Source organism: Hylobates moloch, unplaced genomic scaffold (genome assembly GCF_009828535.3).
Source record: "Hylobates moloch isolate HMO894 unplaced genomic scaffold, HMol_V3 SCAFFOLD_10, whole genome shotgun sequence".
Taxonomy (NCBI): domain Eukaryota; kingdom Metazoa; phylum Chordata; class Mammalia; order Primates; family Hylobatidae; genus Hylobates; species Hylobates moloch.
The window spans coordinates 30949715-30974272 of record NW_026652285.1 but is presented as its reverse complement, the minus strand read 5'-3'; the positions used below and the strand labels follow the sequence as shown (position 1 = coordinate 30974272).

Here is a 24558-nt window from a genome sequence, read left to right as displayed (position 1 = left end):
CCACACTTCAAATCCTACCAACTAGTGGTATCATCTGGGTGTCCAAAAGACACCTCAAAATTCAACATGTTCCCAAATGAACTCATCTGATTTTTCCCTAGCAATGCAATTGTGCCTTCTTCTGCATTAATAACATGTCTTAATAATTATTACTCTTCCCAATTACCTCCAGACAGAAAACCAGGAATGTCCAGACCCTTTGTTTTACATTTTATATCAGAAGCCTGCCAATTCTACTCTTTTTTGACATCTTCCTTTCTGTCCTTTTATCTTCTGCTGCTGCTTGGTTCAGGCCCCTATTATCTCTTGCTGGCATTGTTGCAGTAGTTTCCTAATTATCCTTACCCCCAGTCTCACTCCCTTCCCACCCGTCTTGCACATGGCTATCGGAGGGTCCTTTTCCATCTCGAATCTGACCATGTTACTCCCTGCTTAAGGCTGCATTGGCTCCCCATCATCTTCTGAGTAAAGAAAAAAATCAAAGCCCACCTTCCAGCATAATCTGAGCCCCCTTCCTGACTCCACCAACTTGATTTCCTGCAACTTTTCACCATACCTTCTGAGCTTCAACTATAGCAGAATGCCGACTATTCCTTGAATGCACTATGCTAGTTTCATGCTTCTGAGACTTTTCGCATGTTCCCTGAATATCCTTACTCCTCGCTCTTAAACTGGTGACCTAATGTTTTAAGATCTTTTCAAGTGTCTCCTTTGACCACCCTCCCTTTGTCCCATTCCCTCTACTTTTATATGGCTCTTGGTTACCTTTATTAATAATTATTGGGAGCTTCTTAAAGATGGGACTGTTCTCTTTTTCTTTTTTTTTTTTTTTTGAGATGGAGTCTTGCTCTGTCGCCCAGGCTGGAGTGCAGAGGCGCGATCTTGGCTCACTGCAAGCTCCGCCTCCCGGGTTCAAGCCATTCTCCTGCCTCAGCCTCCCGAGTAGCTGGGACTACAGGCGCCCGCCACTGTGCCTGGCTAAGTTTTTGTATTTTTAGTAGAGATGGGGTTTCACTGTGGTCTCGATCTCCTGACCTCGTGATCCGCCCACCTTGGCCTCCCAAAGTGCTAGGATTACAGGCGTGAGCCACCATGCCCAGCCCTTTTTTTTATTTTTAAAGACAAGGTCTCAATATATCAATATGTTGCCCAGACTGGACTTGAACTCCTGAGTTTAAGTGGTGCTCCTGCCTCAGCCTCATGTAGCTAGGACTACAGGTGCATGTCAGCATGCCCAGCTGGGACTCTTTTCTATTTGTATTTGTGAGCCCTATCATCATTAATTAAATGAAAGAATTGTATCATGCTGGAGTGAGGGAAGAGAGGAAACAGGGTGCCCTGTGATCAGGCCTTTCATCACCCTAAGGAGGGCACACCTTTTCTACAGATACTTCCATATATAAGCCAGGCTCCAACCTATGTGGTTTCAGGGCTACAGCTACAGGCCAGCCACTCCCAGGGCACACTGACCATGATAGTATAGGCCTCACTGAACCTATACTAATGATATCTTTACAGTTAACATGGATATAGTGCTAAGGGTATACTATGCTAAGGACTATTCTAACTGCTTTAATACATATTAACTCCTTTTATCCTCACAAGAACCCTTGAACTAGGTATTAGTGTTAGTCCCGTTTACAGATGAGGAAGCTGAAACCCAGATTGTACAGCTACTAACTGGAGGAGCTGGAATTTGAACCTAGGCACTCTGGCTCCAGAGTCTGTGCTTTTAACCACTACAATCTTCCTTTCAGTCTGTGTGGCAAGGAGGATGGGATTGTGTAGATTGTCTTCCTTTAGTCAGAGCATCCCTTTAGCACTGAGAGTGAGGTCAGCTCATCCAAGCCATGTCTGTTGCCCAGTGGAGGAGGAGTATAATTTGAATGTTGGGGAGGCAATCACATGTCTACTGGGTACTTATGAGAATCAGATAAGCTCGTGGATCTGAAGACATACATTAGGAACTACAAGACCCTCTACAAGTTTTATTTTTTGCCACCTAGAGTCCTACCAGAGTAGCCCGTAAAGGTCTGCGGGTCATTCAGGAAAGCAGACTCTTCCATCTACTTATCCAGATCCTCCTTCTTAAGACTCCAGGCATGAGCCTTGAAGGTTCCACACTTTGGTTTTTTTCCTTTGTTTCCCTTTTTTACCACCCAATTCTATCCTGCTTATTTGGGATCTCTTGGGTCCCAGCCTACCATTGTATTGACTGCACTACCCACAGCTCCAACAAGTAAGGCCAGCCAGCTAAAGACAGTTCATGAGTTGGTACAGCCCTGGGGCAGGGGGACAGGGGAAGAGGTTAATATGCAGACTGATGCTTGGGCCTGCAGGAATGGAGCAGCCTCCCAGAGGGCCTGTCTTTAGCTCCAAGCCCAAATCATGTTCTCTTCCCTATGTCCCTCCCTACATGCTTTGAAAGGTTATTGACTCCATCACTGACCTTGGGTAAGACACTTCCCCTCTCGGCCCAGGTTTCCTCATTTTTAAAAAGAATGGGTGATAAGTTGATACTTGTTGAAGCTGTTGATAGGTACCTATGATCTCACTATACTGTTTTCTCTACTTGTTATAATTTCCATAATAAAACATTTTTAAACATTTAAAATCAAAAGATTTTAACCTTTTTTAAAAAATAGAACCTTTTCTCCAACCAAAATGTTGCAACAGGCTGATACATAAATGAAATAAAGGTGAATCTACTCTTATTAAAGGGAAGCCAGACCACCATCCTATAGCTTCCCCTTCACAGTCACTCAGGGAACACAGTTTAATGAAAATCAGTGGACCAAACTATTGTAATTCTAAGGATTCTTCTGATGCTTTTGCCTTCCTCTAGCTATATTGGCTTTGCACTAGCCATTAGCCTGTATATCCTGTCCCAGAAACAGTGAGGCTGGGCTATTAATCATCTCTGTAGTCTTCAGAGAATTTACGTGAAGGGTTGCAGAACATGGGCTGCTGTTAGAGATGCATTTCAATGTCTGTCTCTGCTGAATGTTTATTAATAATCTTGTTAATCCCCACTCTAGTTCCCGGATCTAGCTAACGCCTTCAGATGTCCTTGGGGGGCACTTTAAATTCTCCCTGATTTCTTGGAGCCAGGCACTTCCTTCTGCCTGGAGTCTTTTCTGGCACTTACATTCATGAATATTTTACATTTAATCTCCCTGATTACATTGCCATGCAATGGTTGCGGTGCATTGGCTGCATTTCTAAGGGAAGACATAGAGGAAGCTCACAGTAAAGGCTTATGTTTGCAGGCACAGTGCCAGAGGTCTTTGTGCTTGCCACTAAGGTGGCCTTCTGTCATGGATAGTGATGGAGGAGATGCTGAATGGTGGGTTTTGCATGGGACCTCTCAGCCTAGGGCTCTGCCCCCTGGTCAGGCCCTCCTGAGTTGTGGTCCAAAGGAGCTGGCAGTTTCACCCAGGATCAAATACCACCAGGAACTGCCCAGTAGGCCTCAAGGACCACATGTGAGTCCCTGTGACCAGAGTTGCTCAGCAGCTTCCTAGCCCTGTCCTTCCTGTGAAATCTACCTCCCGTGTTACCATTTACACCCAGTACCTCCAGACTGAGAGAAGAAACTTTGATGAACTCATTTGCACTGAGGAGTAAAAAATTAGCTCCAAATGTCTAAGGGCTTGTGTTTTTAAAAATCAGCCCCAGGGAAAGGATGGTGAGGCCTAACACTCTCATGTGATAGATGGGTTAGAAGGTTAAGGAGGAGAAGCAGGATTGAAACGCCACAGATTTAGAAGTCATCAGTGTAAAAACGCCAATCAGAAATATAGGAGACATCAGGGCTCCCCAAGGAGAGAGAGGAGGGCCAAGGGCAGGACCCTACAGAGGAGGCAAAGGGTTGTGGGAGGACAGAGAAATGATAGTTAAAGAGGCAAGAGATGAGCCAAGGGAGGAAGCCTTTTCCAAATGGATGTGGTATATGTGACATGTGACAAATGCTACCAAAAAAGTGAAGGAATGTGACTTGGGACTTGGAAATGTGCCAGTGCTGCCCTGGTAGGGTCCTATCAGCATGTTTATGGGATTTGCTCTTTAAAAAGCCTTCCCTCTGGCTGCTTTGCAGTGAGCAGTCTCTGTGGCCCACAGGAAATCCAGAGCCCAACTGTCCCATCTCCACCTCCCTTGCAGGTAGCAGCTGAGAGGCTGTTTTGGCTGCAGAGAGGCACGTCAGGGCCACTAGAGGTTTGCTTCTCCAAGGCTGTGCAGGACAGGTGCTATCTATTAGTCTCTCAAGGAGGTTGCTGAGCCAGGGAGGATGAAGAACTTGCAGCATGGGAAGTTGCCCAAGATGCAGGCACTGCGGCACCCAGCCTTTCTGAGCAAAGCCTCCTGCCCTTTTACTCAGTCAAGGCTAAGGGCTAGGGATCAAAGCAGGGGAGGGAGGCACAGGTTTTGCCCTCCGGAACTTGCAAACCACTGTGGCAACACAGCCCACCCAGAGCCTTGTGCTCTGGATGGCCTGAAGGAACACAGACAAGGCCAGGATTTCCCTCTCAAACCTGCTAGACTTTTCCCCTTCCCGTTAGTGACAAGCATGTTTTCATGCCCACTGCCTCATTTTAAAAAGAACAGAAGCCACCATAATGGTTATATATCCTTCTCTTGCTGGGTCACCAGCAGCCACTCAGATCCCTGGGCCTGACACTGTGGCAGCATTCTACATGCCCATCTGTCTACTCCCTGCATCCACAGAGGCAGAACAGGCAGCAGCCTTGGATCCCCTCTGCACTCCTCACACCTTAGGCTTAGCAATCTATAGGCCCTGATTAAAATGCAAAGACAACTGGGATGGCAGCACACCTGTCAATATTTGGTCCTCACAGTCTCAGGGAGAATGTGGATGACTTCAGCCACTTCCAACTGACTGAGGCAGGCTGGGCCACGGCCCTGGATCTTGCCGCAGAAGAGGGTGTTTGGGAGGGGATGGCAAGGCTAGATAAGGACGCTTAGCGAGGCATGGTGGCTCATGCCTGTAATCCTAGCACTTTGGGAGGCTGAGGCAGGCGGATCATGAGGTCAGGAGTTCGAGACCAGCCTGGCCAATATAGTGAAACCCCGTCTCTACTAAAAATACAAAAATTAGCTGGGCATGGTGGCGTGTACCTGTAGTCCCAGCTGCTCAGGAGGCTGAGGCAGGAGAATTGCTTGAAACCGGGAGGCGGAGGTTGCAGTAAGCCAAGATCGCACCACTGCACTCCAGCCTGGGCGACAGAACAAGACTCCGTCTCAAAAAAAAAAAAAAAAAAAAAGGACTCTGGACAGCGCACAGTTCCCAGCCCAATTAGAGATTAGTGAAGTGAAGAGGGCAGTGAGGAGGATGTCAAAGGTTCCAGACTCAGGACAATACACAGAATGTGTGCTTTCCTATCTTCCTGACCATCTGTAGAATGTGTTTTGCACTCTGGGCAGCAAAAGACTAACTGGTCACCTGCTGGTTTGTCATTATTTGTCTTCTCACCTACTGTACCTAGCCAACTTTTCAGGTTCTCCCAGGAGACACTCTTTAGGCATCATTTGTGAACTGGAGAAGTCCTCATTAGAACTATTTTTTGTCCAGTGGCTGTAGCCTTGAAGGCTGGTGTGGCTTGGCCAGTCAGTTCTCTGGATCCTGTGAAGGGACCTGTCCAGCACAGGGAAACAGAGGGAGAAGATCCATCTCAGACAGCACCTGCTCTCCCCTTAACCCAGACTTAAACTCACAGGAACCTAGGAAGACCTTGCCAAGCAAGTACACAGGAAGGGCCTGAGGGGAAGGGCTACTAGTATGGGAGTTAGGAGAAGGAAGTCCTGTGAGTTTAAAGAAATCATGATGGGCTTTCTGGAGGAGGCTGGACCACACAGGACTTTGAGGACAGACACCAAGTTGGGTGTACATGGAACCCAGATCCTTGGTTCTTCTACCTAGCCCAGTGTTTTTGTCCCACGGTAGATGGGTCTGCCCCTCTCTCCCTGAATGCCCTGCCTGCTGTGAGGGGTGAATGCTCACAGAAGCCCAGAGGGCAGGTGGGAAGGCTAGCTTCAGGACTGAGAGCAGCCCCCTGTCTTCACTCCCTAACAACTCTCTGTCTTACTGCTTTCTCCCCACAGGACCCAGCCGCCGCCTCCATCTCTGACGGAGACTGTGACGCCCGGGAGGGTGAGTCAGTAGCCATGAATTACAAACCATCCCCGCTCCAAGTGAAGCTGGGTGAGTGTGTCTGGGGGGTGAGGGAGATGTGGGGAGTAGGCAAGATGCTCTGGGCTGGGTCTACAATGAGGTGCCACAAATAAACCAGCTCAGCCTAGATGATTCCAAGACTCAAGCCTTCAAGTCATTGGCACTGCCAGGCACCTTGTCTCCTGCAGGCAAAGAGGGCAGTTACAGTTCTCTGCAGGAGCCTGAAACTCTAAGAGGCATCTCTGAAGCCAAGAACATTCCAGGTATTCTGGGGGATAGCTGCAGGGGGAAAAGCATGGAACCCCAGAGAGAGGACTTGGAAGTCCCATCACACACTGGATCAGACTGAGAGGAAGCTGCCTTAGAAGTGGAGTGTTACTTGTTATGTCTAAGAGATAGAAAGGAATGAGAGTTCCAACCCTAGAAGCCGAGCCCCTCTCCTGATTACAATCTCAGCCCATCTAGAGATCTCTGGGCCCAGTTGGCACCTATTTGGGGGAGTTTTCCCTTAGTTTCTTAGAAAACCCAAATATCTCCCTTCCTTTCCGGGTCACATTTCCCTCGTGGCTTTGTCTCATGTCCACTCCAAAGTCAGTTTACTGTGCAGCCTGATCCTGTGAAGTCCCCTCGCTTCTGGCCACTGTCCACAGCTCCTGCCACTATTGCCCTCCCTTCACCCCATGTGCTGTCCCTCTCCCTTCAGGGACCAAAGTTTCACTGTCTCATGGCTGCTGTATATAACACACTTTTATGAAAACTTTGGTTTCTTGAAGAGAAATTATAAAACAGGACATACAGGAAAGAGTTTACAATTAAATATAGGTCATTACTATCCTTCCAAGTTCCTCTGCCATCAAGGCCACCCTCCTGTCCATCCTCCTCCTCAGGCTCCAGCTGCCCAACAATTACTGATGCCTCCTCAGTCCTAAGGGCCTTTTGCCTACAACTTTCTCCTTCCTTTCCACAGAGGCCTATACTTTTATTATTCAACTACTATCTTTTTTTCTTACCTTGCTTGCTTCTCTCCTTCCAGACCACATCTAGGGAGCCCCTCGAGTTGTTTTTCTAAACAAGAATAGTTCTCTCCTTGGAATTTGTTTCTATTCCTAGGACATCAGATTAAAACTGCAGCCAATTTTATTTATCGGGGGGGGGTTGGTTGTTGTTGTTGTTTTTGTTTTTAGTTTTTTTGAGACAGAGTCTCTCTCTGTTGTCCAGGCTGCAGTGCAGTGGCATGATCTTGGCTCACTGCAACCTCCGCTTCCCCAGTTCAAGTGGTTCTCCTACCTCAGCCTCGCAAGTAGCTGGGATTATCGGCGCGCACCACCACACCCAGCTAATTTTTGTATTTTTAGTAAAGATAGGCTTTCGCCATGTTGGCCAGGCTGGTCTGGAATTCCTGGTCTCAAGTGATCTGCCCACCTCGGCCTCCCAAAGTGCTGGGATTACAGGCATGAGCCACCATACCCAGCCTATTATTGTTTAATGTAACAATACAAGTATTTTAACAAGCATAACTTCTTTACTCTCCCCCATCACATTCTACTCCTAAGAGGTAACCATTCCAAGCCTTTTTAGTTTTTGTAGTTTTACTTTGTATTTTAACATAAGTGGTATCATATTGTGCACATTTTCTGAAACTTGGCCTTCCCTCTCCCACCACCTAAATCTTGGAGCTCCTTCCAATGTCAGCATATTGTGGCTTCATTCTTTTAAATGGTTGTATAGTAGTCTGTAGTTTGGTTTTGCCAGTTTATTGTTTGCTTTTTTCCCACTGTTTCAAACAATTTCAGCATGCTTTTAAAATAACATCTTTTTTTCTCCCCATTACATTACCATCAAAGCTCCTCATGAAAATTCACAGCATTGTCTCAGTTGCACCTAGTACCACCAGGAACTTTAAGGCAAATTGCACCCCCTAGAGGCCTGGAGTGGTAATGGCAGCTGCCACCTGCTGGAAAGAAGCTGGGAAAAAGCTGGAATCAGCTGAGCAGTGGCAAAGAAAGAGGGTCGAAGAGTAGGAGACAGAGATTCAGAGACATGAGGTCAGGGGAAATTTCAAAGTGAGTCACAGTAGCTGTAAAGGTCCTTCCCATCCTTATCCTTTGCAGCATTTGGCTATTTTATGAGTCATTTTCCCTAGTGTCCCTCTCCACCTAACAGTTCCTTTTCCTAGATCTGGGCTTTACTTGAGATGAGTAGGGAAGAGTAGATGGGACTCCTCCAAGACCCAGGCAGCTACTTCTGGTAACAGTTGTCACATACAAGGCAGTGGACTGGGTCACCTGATGGTGAGCTCCATGAACCTGGTAGGCTTTGGAACCTTGGAGAACTCAGACCTTGGCAAAGGAGTCAGGAGCACCACTCAGGCAGCGTAGCCAAATGGGCTCCCCCAGCCTCCTGCCCCTTACCTTGTAGCCCCATCCTGCCCCTCCCACACCATAACCTTCAGTGGCTTCTTCTTCCTTCTGCGTTAATCCCAAACTCCTCTGTCTGGCATTCAAGTCCTTCATGTTCTGAGTTTGTAACCAGAGAGAGTCTTCAGCCCCTTAGCACAGGACCTGACATATAATTAGTGACATGGATATTTGTTGAATAAGTGACTGAATAAATGAATTTTACTTCTCTAACCTGACCTCTCTCTTCACCCCTCTATCCAGAGCCACACTTCTGCTCACTTTTAAATGCATTTTTGCACGCACTATCCCTCCTTCCTAGAATGCCCACCTCTCCCCAGGTCATGGTGTCACCTAAAGGAAGCCCTCTCTGACTGTGCCATCCTTCTGTGATTGTCTCTCCCCCTCCAGCCTTTCCCTGGCATCAAGTACACACTAACTACCCTAACATGGGAGTTGTGGTTCCTGGAAAACAGGGGTCAGCCTCCTCTTTTTGCCCCCCACTGTCTGCCTCAGGTTGTGCAGGGCCAGGTACTATTTCCACCAGGCAGCAGGGGCCTGGAGTTGGGATCCCTGCCTCAGTCCTTCTAGAAGCAAGTGGTTTCACAGTGGAGGCCCAGCCCAGGCTGCCCTGAGTATAAGACAGGGTGGCCTCAGGGGCAGGACACAGCTTCTTTCCCATGTTCTCCTGCAGAGAAGCAGCGGGAGCTGGCCCGGAAGGGCTCCCTGAAGAATGGCAGCATGGGTAGCCCTGTCAACCAGCAACCCAAGAAGAACAATGTCATGGCCCGAACAAGGTAGAGGCCCTCCCTACCCCACCTGGACCCTGCCAGCCAGGACCTATTTCTGCTGGTCCTGAGCCTCCCCCTCTTTCCTCCCTCCTCAGGCCCAGCTCCTCTCTGAGAGGAGACAGCCTTAACAGGATCCAAGGTGGGGAGGGAGGGAAGGAAGGAAGTGGTGGGACGGGGCCCAACCCAGTCCCTTGCCAGGTTTCTATGCTCCACTTTGCCACTCTAACTCCCGAAATTCTTCACCCAGGCTGGTCGTCCCCAATAAAGGCTACTCCTCGCTTGACCAGAGCCCTGATGAGAAGCCACTGGTAGCCCTTGACACGGACAGGTGTGTATGGGGGCTTGGGGGTAGCTGGGCAGCCCAAAGGAACCTGTGTAGCACAAGTGGGCTGTACAGGCCACACCTGTTATAATGTCAGAATTGGGGTATTCTTCAGCCAGAATCTCTCCAAGGGTGAATTCTCCAGGGATGGAAATTTTTTTACACCAGAGACTGGGGGTTGAAGAGAGATGGCTGAGAGAGGAAAGGGGGGCCTGCGCTGTCTGCTGTCATCCTGGGACAACTGATCCAATGGTTGTCCCTAATTGGCCTGTGATGTTGTCTCTGGACAGCAGAATATGATGCTTAATGCCCCATCCCCTCAGGGAGGAGCCCTCCTCCCTGGAAAACACCTGGCTAGACTTGGACTTTGGGAATATCCTACAAGTCAGGGTGATTTGAGTCTACAAAAAAAAACAAAAAAACAAAAAACAAAAAAACAAAAAACATGAGAAGGAAGGGGGTGAAAGGAGTAATATTTAGAAGGAGGTTGAGGATAGCAATTGATTTTAAGGGTGGGGCTAGGGAACTTGTCTTTAAAATCCTGATTTGCACAGCAAGCACAGTTTGTATTGAGATTTTGCTATTTGGAACTGTGAGGGAGGTATGGGATGCTGACTAATGGGAGGTGGGATTGCAGAGAGTTTTCTGTGTAATTTCTTGGTATCACTTTCCCTCTCTTTCCTCCATGGCCAGCGATGATGACTTTGACATGTCTAGATACTCCTCCTCCGGCTACTCCTCTGCTGAGGTGAGCCCCTACCCCTTCTCACCCTAGACACCACCCGGCAGGATCACCGCCATCCAGGGGGAGGGCTGGGGCCAACGCCCAAGTACAAGGAAAAAGAGGGCTGGGCAAGGCTGGGTGGTGCCCTGCACAGGGTGGGCCTGGGATAGGATGGAAAAGAAGTGGTTACTGGCCTCAAGTGCGGGGAGCCCAGGGTTAGGAGCAGGGCTTTAGATTGCAGCAGGCCATTTAAATAGAACGGGTGTAAAATACAGCTGATATCCTCTAGTAGCCGGCCTGAGATAGGGGCAAAACCCAAATAGGAGCAGGACCAGAGGTGCGAAGTTGACCATAGAATGGGGAGGGGTGACTAGAAAGAAAGTGAGGCCAGAGGTGAAGGAGGGTGCCTAGGCAGGAGCGGGGCCTGGGAGTATGGACAGACCCGGGACAGGGTGGGGCTGATATCCAGGGCCCTGGCTGGACTGGGGCGCAGACGGCCTGGAGTGGCCACAGAGCCGTGGGTGGTGCCTCCCTGCCGCTCGGGCCTGACCTCCCTCCCCTTTGCCTACAGCAGATCAACCAAGATTTGAACATCCAGCTGCTGAAGGACGGCTACCGGTTAGATGAGATCCCCGACGACGAGGACCTAGACCTCATCCCCCCCAAGTCCGTGAACCCCACCTGCATGTGCTGCCAGGCCACGTCCTCCACCGCCTGCCACATTCAGTAGCGGGCGGGGCCGCTGCGGCCGCCTGGGCGGGGCCGCCAAGGGCCGGGTAGGACGGGCAGAGGCCGACCCCTTCCCAGCTCGTCTGCCTGCCCCCGGCCCCGCGCCCCTACAGCCGCCAACCTCGTATAACAGTCATTGCTTCCTCCTATGGTAGGACGTGTACCTCTGTGTGTTCATGGAGCTGGAGAAACCAAAACCGGGTCTCTCTCCACCCGGGAGCTGAGGAGGGGTGGGGGCCGTTTGTTCAGTTACCTGGGGGAACCTCACCCAGCACCCTGCCCCGCTTCCCAGGGCTGGCCAAGAGAGAAGACTGGACGGCAGGGAGGTCAACATTAACGAGTGGGGGGATCACAAAGCCAGGGGCTTGGCCCCCGCCCCCAGCGAAGCCATGAACTCCCAAGCCCCGGCCTCAGCCTAACCAGGAAAGGGGCTCAGAGGGAGAAAGGCCCAGGGCAGTGGGGACGGGTCCCAGGACCTCGGAGCCCCCTTCACACGCCCCCTACCGGCCCATGTTTCTATTTGCATTTCCCCGTCCTCAGATGGGAAGCCTGGCAAAGCTGCCCAACCGGGTAGTGCCCCTCACCCATCGGATCACTGCCTTCTTCCTCCTCTTGCCCCATTCATCCGCTTCCTTGCTCTCTGGGAGTGGGGCAGGGTAAGGTGGGCCTTAGAGACAGGCTGAGGTTTGGGTGGTGTGATCTGTCCTAATTGGCCCCTCACCAATGCATCTATCTGTCTGCCACCAGCCCACCCACCCCACCCCCACCCTCACCCACCCTTCTGCTCATTGGTCTCAATCCCAGCCTGGAAGCAGGGAGTAAGGCTGGACTCCAGTGGCCTGTTCCCCTCACCCCAGCCCAAGACCTGGGAGGCTGCTTCCCAGTAAGAATCCAGGAGTAAGCTTTGGTGAATCCAGTGGGCTGAGTGGCTATATGGATGTGGTTGTTTGGACGTGGTAGGGAGTGCTTAGCAGAATGTGTGTGTATCTCTGAGGCTGTCGGGGTGGGTGGGTGTGTGTCTCTGTTGGACCTGTCTCTCCTCAGTCTATTCCTGTCATAGATGTGGGTGTCCCTGGTGGGGAAGTGCCTGTGTGGTCTGTTTACAGTGCAGAAGGCGGCTCAGCAGTGCAATGGGCTGACAGTCTTGGACCGGGAGTCAGAAGGCTGGGTTCTGGTCGTAGCTCTGGCCCCTCCCTGTGATCTTCAACAAGCCACTTGCTTTCTCTCGTCTTCAGTTTCCTCAACTAGAAAATGAACAGCAGCTGAAATTATGTTGAAGATCCTTTTATATCTGAAAGAGTTTCTTCATAGAAATTTCTGTGGTGGGGAGGGGGCAATCTCTGTGTGTCTCAGTACACCTAGAGGTTAGGGTGGGGCGGAGTTGTGTGTCTCTGTAGAAAGGCAAAGGGGCAGTTCCTATCAGGACTGTGTATGTCTGAGCACATGTGGCTCTGTTTGGGATTACGTGTTTGTCTGTAAATGTGTATGTGTGTTGGAGGGGTGTCTATTGTGTGTGGCTGTATAGGGTGTCTGTAAATCAAGATGTGTATACAGCTGCTTCTGCTATTGCTGGTTTAGGGGAGGGGACTGGAAAGCTGAGGCTGAAAATCAAGAGGGAAGAGGTAAGGAAGGCCCACCCCTAAATGAAAGCACAGATAGCCTAAGACTGCACAGGCCTGTGCCCACATACCTTATAGAACAGGCCCAGGTGGATCATCTCATGCTAACACCCTACATGTGCTGGTGGATCCACTCCCATGGATCCACTCACATGCTGCACGCATGCAGTAAGTAGACTCATCCACAGCCCACTCTCTGGACACCAATCCTGGGAGGTGGGAGCTGGAATGGGGAGCAATGAGAGGAGGGAGTGAGGCTGTTGGCTTAGGAAGGGTGGCACCTCTCCCTGCATCATACCCAGGAACTGCCAGCTCCAAAATATTGGGGTGCAGCTCACCACCCCCCACTCCTCCAACCCATCCCTACCTCCTCTAGTGCAGGGACCCAAGTTAGATGATGAGAAAATGCCAAACAAAGGGAGACAAGGACAGAGAAGGTACCTGCAGGACCCACAAGGCCCATACTGGCCCCCATCTGAACCCACCTCTCCCACCCAGATCAACATCCTCCCAACCCCTGTGCCCCCATCATCTGGACCCCAGAGCCAGGCCTCCCACTACCACCACCACTACCCCGGGGCTCCTTGGCTCACCTTTCTAGAACATGGGTACCTCCTCTTTTTGGGGGCTCATTTAGACTGCTGCCTTTGCTGCTGACTTACTGTGTGACTCGGGCCCATTGTTCAATCCCTGTGGCCCTGAGACACCAGGGAAAATCTCCCCACCACAGGACATACTAGTTCCCTGGCAGGCAAGGGCTTCCAACTGAGGCAGTGTATGTGTGGCAGAGAGAGGCAGGAAGCTGGCAGTGGCAGCTTCTGTGTCTAGGGAGGGGTGTGGCTCCCTCCTTCCCTGTCTGGGAGGTTGGAGGGAAGAATCTAGGCCTTAGCTTGCCCTCCTGCCACCCTTCCCCTTGTAGATACTGCCTTAACACTCCCTCCTCTCTCAGCTGTGGCTGCCACCCAGCCAGGTTTCTCCGTGCTCACTAATTTATTTCCAGGAAGGTGTGTGGAAGACATGAGCCGTGTATAATATTTTTTTTAACATTTTCATTGCAGTATTGACCATCATCCTTGGTTGTGTATCGTGTAACACAAATAATGATATTAAAAGCATCAAACAAGCCAGCCTCAGCTCCCTCCCTGGGGTGTGGGCAAGGGGCAGATGGGCTGGGAAGCAGAGAGAACCGGTCCTCTGGGCACACATGTTACTCCACCTCCACCTGTGGGTTCCCAGACATGCCACTGACCTGCTGCATGACCCTGGGTGAGTCACAACCCCTCCGAACCTCTGTTTCTCTCCAACAGTGAGAAGCCTGACCTAGAAGATCTCCAGAGGCCCTCTGAACTCTTAGAAATTGGGCTCTTTTGATAGGCTTGAGGCAGGAGGGGGTCAGGAGCAGGGAGGGAATTAGACCTCCTCACCTTCCCAGGGATGGGGCTGAGCCAGGTGATATCACAATGGGCAGTGCCCATCCTGGAGGGGGCATCATTGTGGGGTGGGAGCAGGAAGGCTGTTGGGGAAGGAAGCTGAGAGATCCTCTGCAGGAGGGGATTATAGCAGCTAGGGGCACCTGCCAGGCTGGAGGTGTGGCCTGTCTAGGGGAAGGGTGGCCACTGATGTCCAGCAGGAGCCCTTGACAGGTAGAGCCCACCACGGCATCTCCAAGACCACACCATGTTCCTGTTCTCCCGTAAGACCAGGACCCCTATCAGTACCTACAGTGACTCCTACAGGGCTCCCACCTCCATCAAGGAGGTCTATAAGGACCCACCTCTGTGTGCCTGGGAAGCCAACAAGTTTCTGACTCCGGTAAGTGGGAGATTGGTGGGGAGGGGCAGGCCAGAGCGTATGGCCAGTCTGGATGCCTGGCAATGTGTGTTTGTAATTATTTGTAGCTTTGTGTATGTGTGTGCTTTATTCATTTACCTAGGCACAGAATTTACAATGGTATGTAAAATAGCACAAAATCCTGCCTTCATGGAATTACATTAGGGTAGAAAGTAGGAACAGGCAGATAATAAACAAGTAATAAACATGAGTTTTATAAATTCTTCAAAAATACTGTAAAGGAAATAAACAGAGTAGTGGAAGTGGGAATGGAAAGGGAGGGCTACTTAGGTCATGGAAAACCCTCTCTCAAGGTGACAATAAACTGAGACTGGAAAGATGAGATAGAACTAGCCACATGAAGACCTGAAAGAATAGAAAGGCTGAAAGTTCCAGACGAGTGATCAGAAAGTGCAGAGGCCCTGAGGCTGCCTGTGGAATATGCCGGAAACTGTCCTATATGCATGCCTTTATGTATGTGTATCACAGTTTCCTTGTGTCTGTGCTTGAAGATTGGTGGCCGGGTGGGAGGAAATCTGTGAGTCTAACTGTGACTCTGCCTAAGAGAATTTATCTGTGTGTACCATCCAACTTTGCTGAGTATCTTCATCTGTAGGCAACCCAGGATACAAAAGGGAAGGGCCACCAGACCTTGCCTTTGAGGAGCTCACAGCAAACAAGTGAACAAAGTAGAGTTGGCCAATGTGGAACATGCACCAGCAGAGGTGGAGAGCCAGAAAGGGGAGAGCACTGCCCAACCTGAAGGGCAGATCTACTGAGGGATCCTGGAGAAGGAGGCTTCCAGCAGAAGAGAGTCATGAGAAAAGGCAGCCTGTGGGCAGGGACCTACCAGAAACTGAAACTGTTAGAGCAGGAGAGTTTAGTCCTCGGGTGAGAGAGGAGTCTGCAGACCAAGAAGGGCTCTCTGGCTATGTTGTGGAGCGTGGACATAAGGCTCCAGGTTTTTGAACCTGGGAGGGAGAGTCATGGTTCAATTGTGAGTTAGGCCACTCTGGCCACAGTGTCAGGGAACTGCACGGGCTGGGGTTGAGGGCAGGAAGGCCAGCGAGGGGTGAAAGATGAGGAAGGAGGATGTAGGTGGGAGATAAGGAGATTGTCACAATGAAAAAAGGAATTTGTTGAATAGGAGAGAATTTTTTAAATAATTTCTTTTGTCTAACTACAAAATAAATATACGCTCAATGTAGAAAATGCGGATAACTCAGAGAAGCACAAAGAAAAAAGGTCTAAAATCCTACTACCTAAAATAACCATTGTTAATGTATTATTGTATGCCCTTTCAGGAAGCAAATATTGTTTATTATAAAAATAAATAAAATTTATTACAAATGGTTTATTTAAGGAATCTTATTGAAAATTTAGGTACTTTACAAAATTTTGCTAGTATAATCATTCTTATACATGTATCTTTGTACACATTTCCAATTATTCCCTTAGAATAAATTACTAGACATGAAATTGGGAGAAAGGATTTACACATTTTTAAAACTTTTGCTATATACCTCAAATTGCCATAATAAGTAAGGGTTGTAATAATTTACATTTCCACAAGTAAAATATGAGAGTACCTGACTCCATACTCAATAGAAGGGAATTTTTAAAAGTAGATGAATGGATTTTGGTCACCATCTGGATGGTAAGGGGAGAGATTAGGGTGACCCTTGAGTTTTTGGCTGTGGCAACTGGAGGAATGCTAATGCTATCAACTGAGGTTTGGGATAGCAGATTAGAGATTTGGAGTTCATTTTAGAACAAAAATATTTGAGGATATCCAGGAAAAGATGTTTGGCAAGTAGTTAGATATACATATCTGAAGCAAAGGAAAGAGGTCTGGATTATAGATAGAGATCTTGAAGTTATCATCATATAAATGGTGGGTGAAGTCATAGGAAGAGATGGAATTGCCAAAGGAGAGAGAAAATGGCCAAGGACATAACTTTGGAGAATATAAATATTTAAGGGTAGGTAAAGGAAGAAAGCCATAAAAGAAGACAGAGAATTATTGCCAGAGAACTAGGAGGAAAATCAAAGATAAACCAATAAAGACAGCGTTATTAGACAAAGATCAGTGTCAAGTGTTAGTGACAGAGAAAGAAATCCCTTGGATGTAGTAACTCCTGGTAACTTAGCCAGACAGCTTCAATGAATGGCGAGGAGCGAAAGTCAGATAGCAGTGGTATTAAGAATGAAGGAAAAGCCAGGCATGGTGTCTCATGCCTGTAATCCAAGCACTTTGGGAGGTTGAGGCAGACAGGAAGATTGCTTGAGCCTATGAGTTCAAGACCAGCCTGGGCATCATGGTGAAATCCTGTCTCTACCAAAAATACAAAGATTAGCCAGGTGCAGTGGCATGTGCCCATAGTCCCAGCTACTCGGGAGGCTGAGATAGAATCACTTGAGCACAGGAGGTTGAGGCTGCAGTGAGCCTTGATCACACCACTTTACTCCAGCCTGGATGACAGAGCGAGGCCCTGTCTCTTAAAAAAAAAAAAAAGAAAAAAAAGAATGAAGGAAAGGCTTCTGCTTTTGGCAGTATGGTGGTCTAGAAACTCTGAAGGGCCCTGTTGCTTTGAAACAACTTAAGTTCTGAATAAAAATTAATTTTTATTTCGTGTTGGACTCTCATGGAGATGAGTGGTAAGTATAGTTAAGAAGACAGGATTGTCCTGAGGACAAATGCCATTATTAGCACTATAAACAGGCATTTAAGCCTTAAACTAGCTGAAAGATACAGGAATTAAATCTGTAAATTCTAAACTTAACCAGAAAGTTCCATGTCTCTGCCCCCCAACACACACACACACACACACACACCCCATGAATATTTATCTTCAATGGCGGTAAACATTCTCAATGTAGGTTTCCAGGTATCCTTTGAAGAATGGCCAATTAAACGTGAGCTCACAATAAGAGATAAAAGAAAACAAACCACCATATTACAGAATCTGCAGACACAACAAACAATAAACTCCCAAGAATTTCAGATATTAGAATTAACAGTTAAATAATATAGAATAATTGGGCCGGGTGCAGTGGCTCACACCTGTAATCCCAGCACTTTGGGAGGCCAAGGCAGGTGGATCATGAGGTCAGGAGATCGAGACCATCCTGGCTAACACGGTGAAACCCCGTCTCTACTAAAAATACAGAAAATTAGCCGGGCATGGTGGTGGACGCCTGTAGTCCCAGCTAATCGGGAGGCTGAGGCAGGAGAATGGCGTGAACCCAGAAGGCAGAGCTTGCAGTGAGCCAAGATCGTGCCACTGCACTCCAGCCTGGGCGACAGAGTGAGACTCCATCTCAAAAAATAATAATAATAATAATATAGAGTAATTATGATTTTTTTAAAAATGTGAAATCTGGCCAGGCATAGTGGCTCATGCCTGTAGTAATCCCAGCACTTTGGAAGGCTGAGACAGGAAGATCACTTGAGGCCAAGAGTTCAAGACTAGCTGAGACCTTGTCTCTATTTAAAAAATAAAAATAACTAAAAATATGAAATCATTAAAATAAGCAAGCAATGAGAGATTATTAAAAATGAGTAGACAAATGTAAAAAGGAACTGAATAGAATTTTTAGAAATGAAAAATTATTTGCCAAGCCAAAAACTCAGCAGATGGATTAAAGAGTAGAGTCAACACAGCTGAAAAGTCCAGTGAAATGAAAAATAGACTGAAAGAATTTTCCCAGAACTCAGCACAGAGAGACAAAGAGATGAAAATATGAAAGAAACATTAAATGATATGAAAGACAGAATGAGAAGATCCCACACACATCTAATGGGAATCTCAGAAGGAAAGAGCATAAAGAACAGTCATTATCTAAAAAGAAAAAGGCTCAGAATTTCCCAGAACTAACAAAATAAATGAATCCACAAAGAGAGAAAAAAAATAGAAGAAATTCCACAGTTAGGCACCTCACAATAAAACTGCAGTTCACCAGCTTAAGAGATGACCTTAAAAGCAGACAAAGAAAAAAAATTTTCCAAGTGTCATCCTTTCAAAAGCTAAGGAAAGATAAGACATTTACAGGAAAACAAAAATGAAAATGTTTATTACCATCAGGTCTATATACAATAAAGAAAATTCTAAAGGATATACTCTGGGGAGAAGGAAAATGATCACAGAAGGAAAGTCTGAGATGCAAGAAGGAATGGTAAGGAACTGATAAACATGAGGTAAATTTAAGCAAACATTATCTATAGAAAATAATTATAATGGCTTTTAATTTGTTATATTTAAAGGAAGAACTAAAATATTAGAAAACTATCATTTAAGTTGGAACAGGACAGAGTTAGGTGTTCCTAGATTCTCCCATTGTTCTAAAGAGAGCATAAGATATTATAGTTTTGTACTGTCAACTAGCTGGAACTATACTTGCAAGAATTCCCTTCCCTAAATGTTTCCTAATTGGCCATGAGAGAAATCTGCATGATATTTGGAAAGCATAAATGAAAGAACAGCCATTTTTACCCTCTGCAGATTGATGTGGGGTACCAAGCACTGTGGCAGCTTATGCACAATGTTGCTGACTTAGTAGTTCACCTTATTGCCATAGAGCAGCATTTGGCTACAATTCCTCTAGCTCCCACTGGATCTCCTTCAACCTCTCTGGGTCCTGGGCCAGGTGTATGTACAATTCCATGGCAAAGGGCACCAGCTTGTCCTGAAGGCCATCCGTATCATCAGTGTTGTAGGCAATGAGACAGATGTTAATTTAACTTTGTCCTCCTCATGAGTTCCAGTTTGTCCTTGCTCTTCCCCACTTCATGTCCAGTTCTCCTTCCTGATGCCAGCCACTGACTTCAGGCTTAAAAATGGATGCAAAGACAACAGCTTTGCAGAGTTCTTAACCAGTATCCACAATTGTGTAAAGTCTTATCTCTCAAGTAAATCCCTTATGCTATATCACTAAAAGTGGTTTCTCTGATCCAAACTTGACTGATATGGATACAATAACAAAAAAGTGAGTAAGCTAAAAAATAACAGACAAAAGAGATTTTCAGATTAAACACACACACACACACACACACACACACACACACACACAAACAGTTTTTATGTGGATCACTACATAAATGACAAAGTTTCAATTCACCAGGAAGATATTATAATTACAAACTTGTATTGGCCTAATAGAATTAATAGAAGGACCTGTAATTCTAGCACTTTGGGAGGCCCAGGTAGGAGGATCATTTGAGCCCAGGAGTTTAGGACCAGCCTGGACAACATAACAAGACCCCAACTCTACAAAAAAATTTAAAAATTAACTGGGTGTGATGGTGTGTGCCTATAGTCAGGAAGCTGAGACAGGAAGATGGCTTGAGCCCAGGAGTTTGAGGCTGCAACGAGCCATGATCACACCACTGTGCTCCAGCCTGGGTGACAGAGCGAGACCCTGTCTCAAAAAAAAACCATGCCAGCCTGAGCAACAAAGCAAGATATCATCTCTACAAAATTTTTTTTAAATAAAAATAAAGAATTACCAGATGGAGAAATTGGCAAAATATACCATATTAGATTGTAACACACTACAATTACTGATTGGTTAAGCAGACATCCCCGACCCCCCCAAAAAAGTAAAGATCTAAAACTCTTGCAATATAATTAGTATACTTGATTTATTTAACATAAATAAAACCCTGAACCCAACAACTACAGATTTAAACGTACAAGGAACATGATAAAAGTTAACCAAGTACTAGCTTATAAAACAAACATAAACAGAATTCAAAGATTGACATCATGCCAAATAACTGTCTCTAACCTCAATATAATAAAATTACAGATCAACAACAAAAAGATAACCAAAATCATTTGTAAGTTTAAAATTTTGAAAAACACCATTCTAAATAATGGGTCAAATAAGAAATCAAAACAAATGGAAATATACTCAGAACTGAAAAGACTGCATATCAAAACTCGTGGGGTACAATAAAAGCTGTAGAGGAAAACCTATATCCCTAAATCCTTTTCTAAAAAAATGTGAAACATAAATGACCTGAGCATCAAACTTAACAACTTATGGGGAAAAGAATAAATGTAAAAAAAATAGAAGAATGGAGATAATGAAAATAAGAGCAAAAGTTAAACTAGAAAGCAAAGATTCAACAAGATGAACAGGGAAAAGTTGTTTCTTTGATGAGGCTCATAAAATAGACAAATCTCTAGAGAATTAAGAAAAACAAGGCACAGACAAATAAAAGAAGGGTCTAACAATGGATGTAGAAGAAAATAAAAGTAAGAGAATGTTCTGAACAACTGTATGCTAATAAAATTGAAAACAAATGGACAAACACAAGAAAAATAAAACTTGCCAAACCAGTTCAAGAATTGGAAAAAATCTGAATGCTCCTATAACGATTCAAAAAATTAAACCAGTAATTTGAAAACTTTCCACAAAGAAAACACCCAGCATAGATAAACAGTTACATTCCTCAACTGTTCAGTTGTCTTATACAAACTCTGTCAGAGAACAGAAAAAAAGAGGATAATTCCTAACTCATTCTATGAACCCAGCATAACTTTGATACAAAATTAATAAAGAAGGCCAGGTACAGTGGCTCACACCTGTAACCCTAGCACTTTGGGAGGCTGAGGCAGGAGGATTGCTTGAGCCCAGGAGTTCAAGACCAGCCTGGGCAACATAGCGAGACGCTGTCTCTATAGAAAAATTTAAAAATTAGCCAGATGTGGTGGCACGCACCTATGGTCCCAGCTGCTGCGGAGGCTGAAGCAGGAGGACCGCTTAAGCCCGCAAAAAAAATTAATCAAAAATGTATAAGAAAATAAAAGTATACAGGCCAATTCACTCATAAATACAATACAAAAGCAAAAATTCTAAATAAAATATTAGAAAACCGTATCCGGTAGTGTATAAAAAATAATTTATGATGGTTATATTGTATTTATTTCATAAATGCAAGGATGGTTTAACATTAGAAAAATAAATATCATTCATCACATTAACAGATTCAAGAAAAAACCACAAGATCATTTCAAAATATGCAGAAATGGACATGAGATCTTATTAAAAATTCTTGAACTGTACACTTTGAGCGAAATTTATGGTATGTAAATTATACCTCAATGAAGCCATTAAAAAAAGATGCAGAAATAGCAGTTACTAAAATTTATTACCCATTTATAACTAAAAAAGAAAAACTTAGCAAATATAACCTGATAAAAAATATATACCAAAAATATACAACCAACATTATTCTGAATAAGTGTTAGAAGCATTCTTTTAAAAATTGGAATCAAGGCAAGGATGTTCACTACTTCTTTTTTTTTTTTTTTTTTTTGAGATGGAGTCTTGCTCTGTCACCCAGGCTGGAGTGCAGTGGCACAATCTCGGCTCACTGCAAGCTCGGCCTCCCGGGTTCACGCCATTCTCCTGGCTCAGCCTCCCGAGTTGCTGGGACTACAGGCACCCACCACCACGCCCAGCTAATTTTTTGTATTTTTAGTAGAGGCGGGGTTTCACCATGTTAGCCAGGATGGCCTCCATCTCCTGACCTCGTGATCCGCCCGCCTCGGCCTCCCAAAGTGCTGGGATTACAGGCGTGAGCCACCGCGCCCGGCCGGATGTTCACTACTTCTATTCAGCATTGTACTGGAGGTCCTGGCAAGGACACCACACACACACACACAAAAAAAGTAAAAAGATATAAGAATAGGAAAGGAAAAAACAAAATTGTCATTATTTGCAGATAATACAACTGCATATATAGAAACTACAAATTGGCTGGTCCAAGGTAGTGAGTTATCTCAATTGATTGTTCACAGTCAGTTACAGATCAAACTCCTTGTTCCACTCTTTGTCTCCTTCTCACTAGTGTGCTGGACTAGTCTTAAAAAAAAAAAAAAAGAATCTACACACATTGTTAGAATAATTGGATAAATATTAAAAGTCAATCACATTTCTTAACACAAGCAAATATTTAGGAAGCATAATTTTTAAAATATACATCATTCTAGCATCAAAAAATAAAGATAATTAGAAGTAAATCTAACGATGTATGTAAAACTGTATGGATATTATAAAACTTTATTGAATACTTTTTAAAAAATACTTAAATAAATGGAGAGATATAACATGCTCACAAATGGGAAGAGTTACTATCATAAAGATTCAGTGCCACCGGGCGCAGTTCTCAGCACTTTCGGAGGCTGAGGCAGGCAGATTGCTTGAACTCAGGAGTTCAAGACCAGCCTGGACAATATGGTGAAACCTCATCTGTACAAAAAATACAAAAATTGGCAGGGCATGGTAGTGTGTGCCTGTAGTCCCAGTTACTAATTAAAATCCCAACAGGATTTTTTGAAGGCTTCAACAAACTTTTAAAAATTTATAGAGAAGGACAAAAGTTCAAGAAATAGCTGTAACACACTTAAAGATGAGTTATCCAAACTCCTGACAGATTAAATACGGAAAGTAAAACTGTTTTGTGTTTACAAGGAAATAGAGAACATTGTCTCCATTATCTGAGAGTATGGATGAATTTCTTAAATAATTCACAGAAAGCACTGACCACACAAGAAGAGGTTCATCAAGACACTATAAAGAAAAGTAAAAGCCAGGTGCAATGGTTCACACCTGTTCTTTGGGAGTCTAAGGCAGGAGGATCACTTGAGCTCAGGAGTTCAAGACCACCCTGGACAACACAGGGAAATATCATCTCTATAAACAAATTTAAAAAAAAAATCAGCTGGGTGTGATGGTGTGCACCTGTAATCCCAGCTACTCGGTAGGCTAAGGCAAGAGGATAGCTTTAGCCCAGGAGGTAGAGACTGCAGTGAACTGTGATTGTGCCACTGCACTCCAGCCTGGGCAACAGTGAGACCCTGTCCCAAAAAAAAAAAAAAAAAAAAAGAGAGAGAGAGAACAGAAATGTAAAGACAGAAGCCACAAACAGAAAAGATATTTGCAACATGTATAGGTGCCAATAGTAAAGGACTAATATACAGAATATATAAAGAATTATAATTCTCTTGGTTAAAATTGAACACATATTTTGACTCCCTCCTAAAACCCCTCTAAAACTACAGTAAATGAATATTTAAGAGATAAACTCACGAAGAGAGTGAGAAGGAAGAGGCAATGGCAATACAAATTTGGAAGCTGGAAAAGATGATAAATAAGTAGTAACTGACTTAGCAGATCTGAGAAAGCTGAATCTAAAGCCAGCAATGGAAAAGCCAAGCCATAATTCAACTTTTCACAATTTTCAAAAGGCTCAGGAACTGGTAATCCTAGGCTTCTCTGGAACTGAGGATGGGACAGGACCAAGGCAAAAATAAGGATTATTTGAAAACTGTTAAGAAGCAGTTAGGCCAGGTGAGGTGGCTCACGCCTGTAATCCCAGTACTTTGGGAGGCTGAGGTGGGCGGACCACCTGAGGTCAGGAGTTTAAGAGACCAGCCTGGCCAACATGGTGAAACCCCGTCTCCACTAAAAATAAAAAAATAAAAATAAAAATAAAAAAAAAAATTAGCCGGGCGTGGTGGCAGGCGCCTGTAATCCCAGCTACTTGGGAGGCTGAGGCAGGAGAATCACTTGAACCCGGGAGGCAGAGGTTGCAGTGAGCCAAGATTGCGCCATTGCACTCCAGCCTGCGTGAGAAGAGCGAAACTCCACCTAAAAAAAAAAAAAGCAGTTAAACTCACTAATCACCCCTTCTATTTCATGCCACAGAGTAACTGCCCACCTCTGTCTCTGCTAAAGTCAGGAGACTAATTTTTGGCAAGGACCTCAGGACTGGGGATACCAATTGAGGACAGGCTACCGTTTTGAAAACAAGTGAACCTCCATATACTGAATGCTAAAATCTCCAGCGCAATCTTCAGCCCTGGATTCTCAGAACACTGGCAGCTAAGTCATTATCCTCAGGCCAAAGGTTGAAGGAGTCTTTTCTGAAGAATCTCATCAGCCAAG

The 24558-nt window shown here is 45.7% G+C and overlaps 2 protein-coding genes across 14 annotated transcripts in view; both read left to right on the top strand.

Moving 5' to 3' along the window:
* FAM219A (family with sequence similarity 219 member A) overlaps positions 1-13894 on the top strand; it is a 58470-nt gene extending 44576 nt beyond the window's left edge. For 2 of the 9 annotated variants that reach the window (XM_058445489.1, XM_032164004.2), the window contains exons 2-7: positions 6121-6169; positions 6379-6453; positions 9281-9383; positions 9625-9705; positions 10393-10447; positions 10995-13894. In XM_058445489.1, coding sequence (XP_058301472.1) covers positions 6121-6169; positions 6379-6453; positions 9281-9383; positions 9625-9705; positions 10393-10447; positions 10995-11153 — 522 coding nt within the window. In that variant the 3' untranslated portion in view covers positions 11154-13894. Of the gene's footprint in view, positions 1-6120; positions 6221-6378; positions 6454-9280; positions 9384-9624; positions 9706-10392; positions 10448-10994 lie in introns of all 9 variants that reach the window. The other 7 variants (XM_058445491.1, XM_032164008.2, XM_058445490.1 and 4 more) reach the window with 5 other exon arrangements.
* Positions 13895-13981: 87 nt separating this feature from the next.
* Positions 13982-24558, top strand: part of SPMIP6 (sperm microtubule inner protein 6) — a 31907-nt gene continuing 21330 nt past the window's right edge. For all 5 annotated transcript variants that reach the window (XR_009215249.1, XM_058445487.1, XM_058445486.1 and 2 more), the window contains exon 1: positions 13982-14583. Coding sequence is in view for 4 of the 5 variants with exons in the window: in XM_058445487.1 (XP_058301470.1) it covers positions 14449-14583 (135 nt within the window). In the remaining variant the exon portion in view is untranslated. The remainder of the gene's footprint in view (positions 14584-24558) is intronic.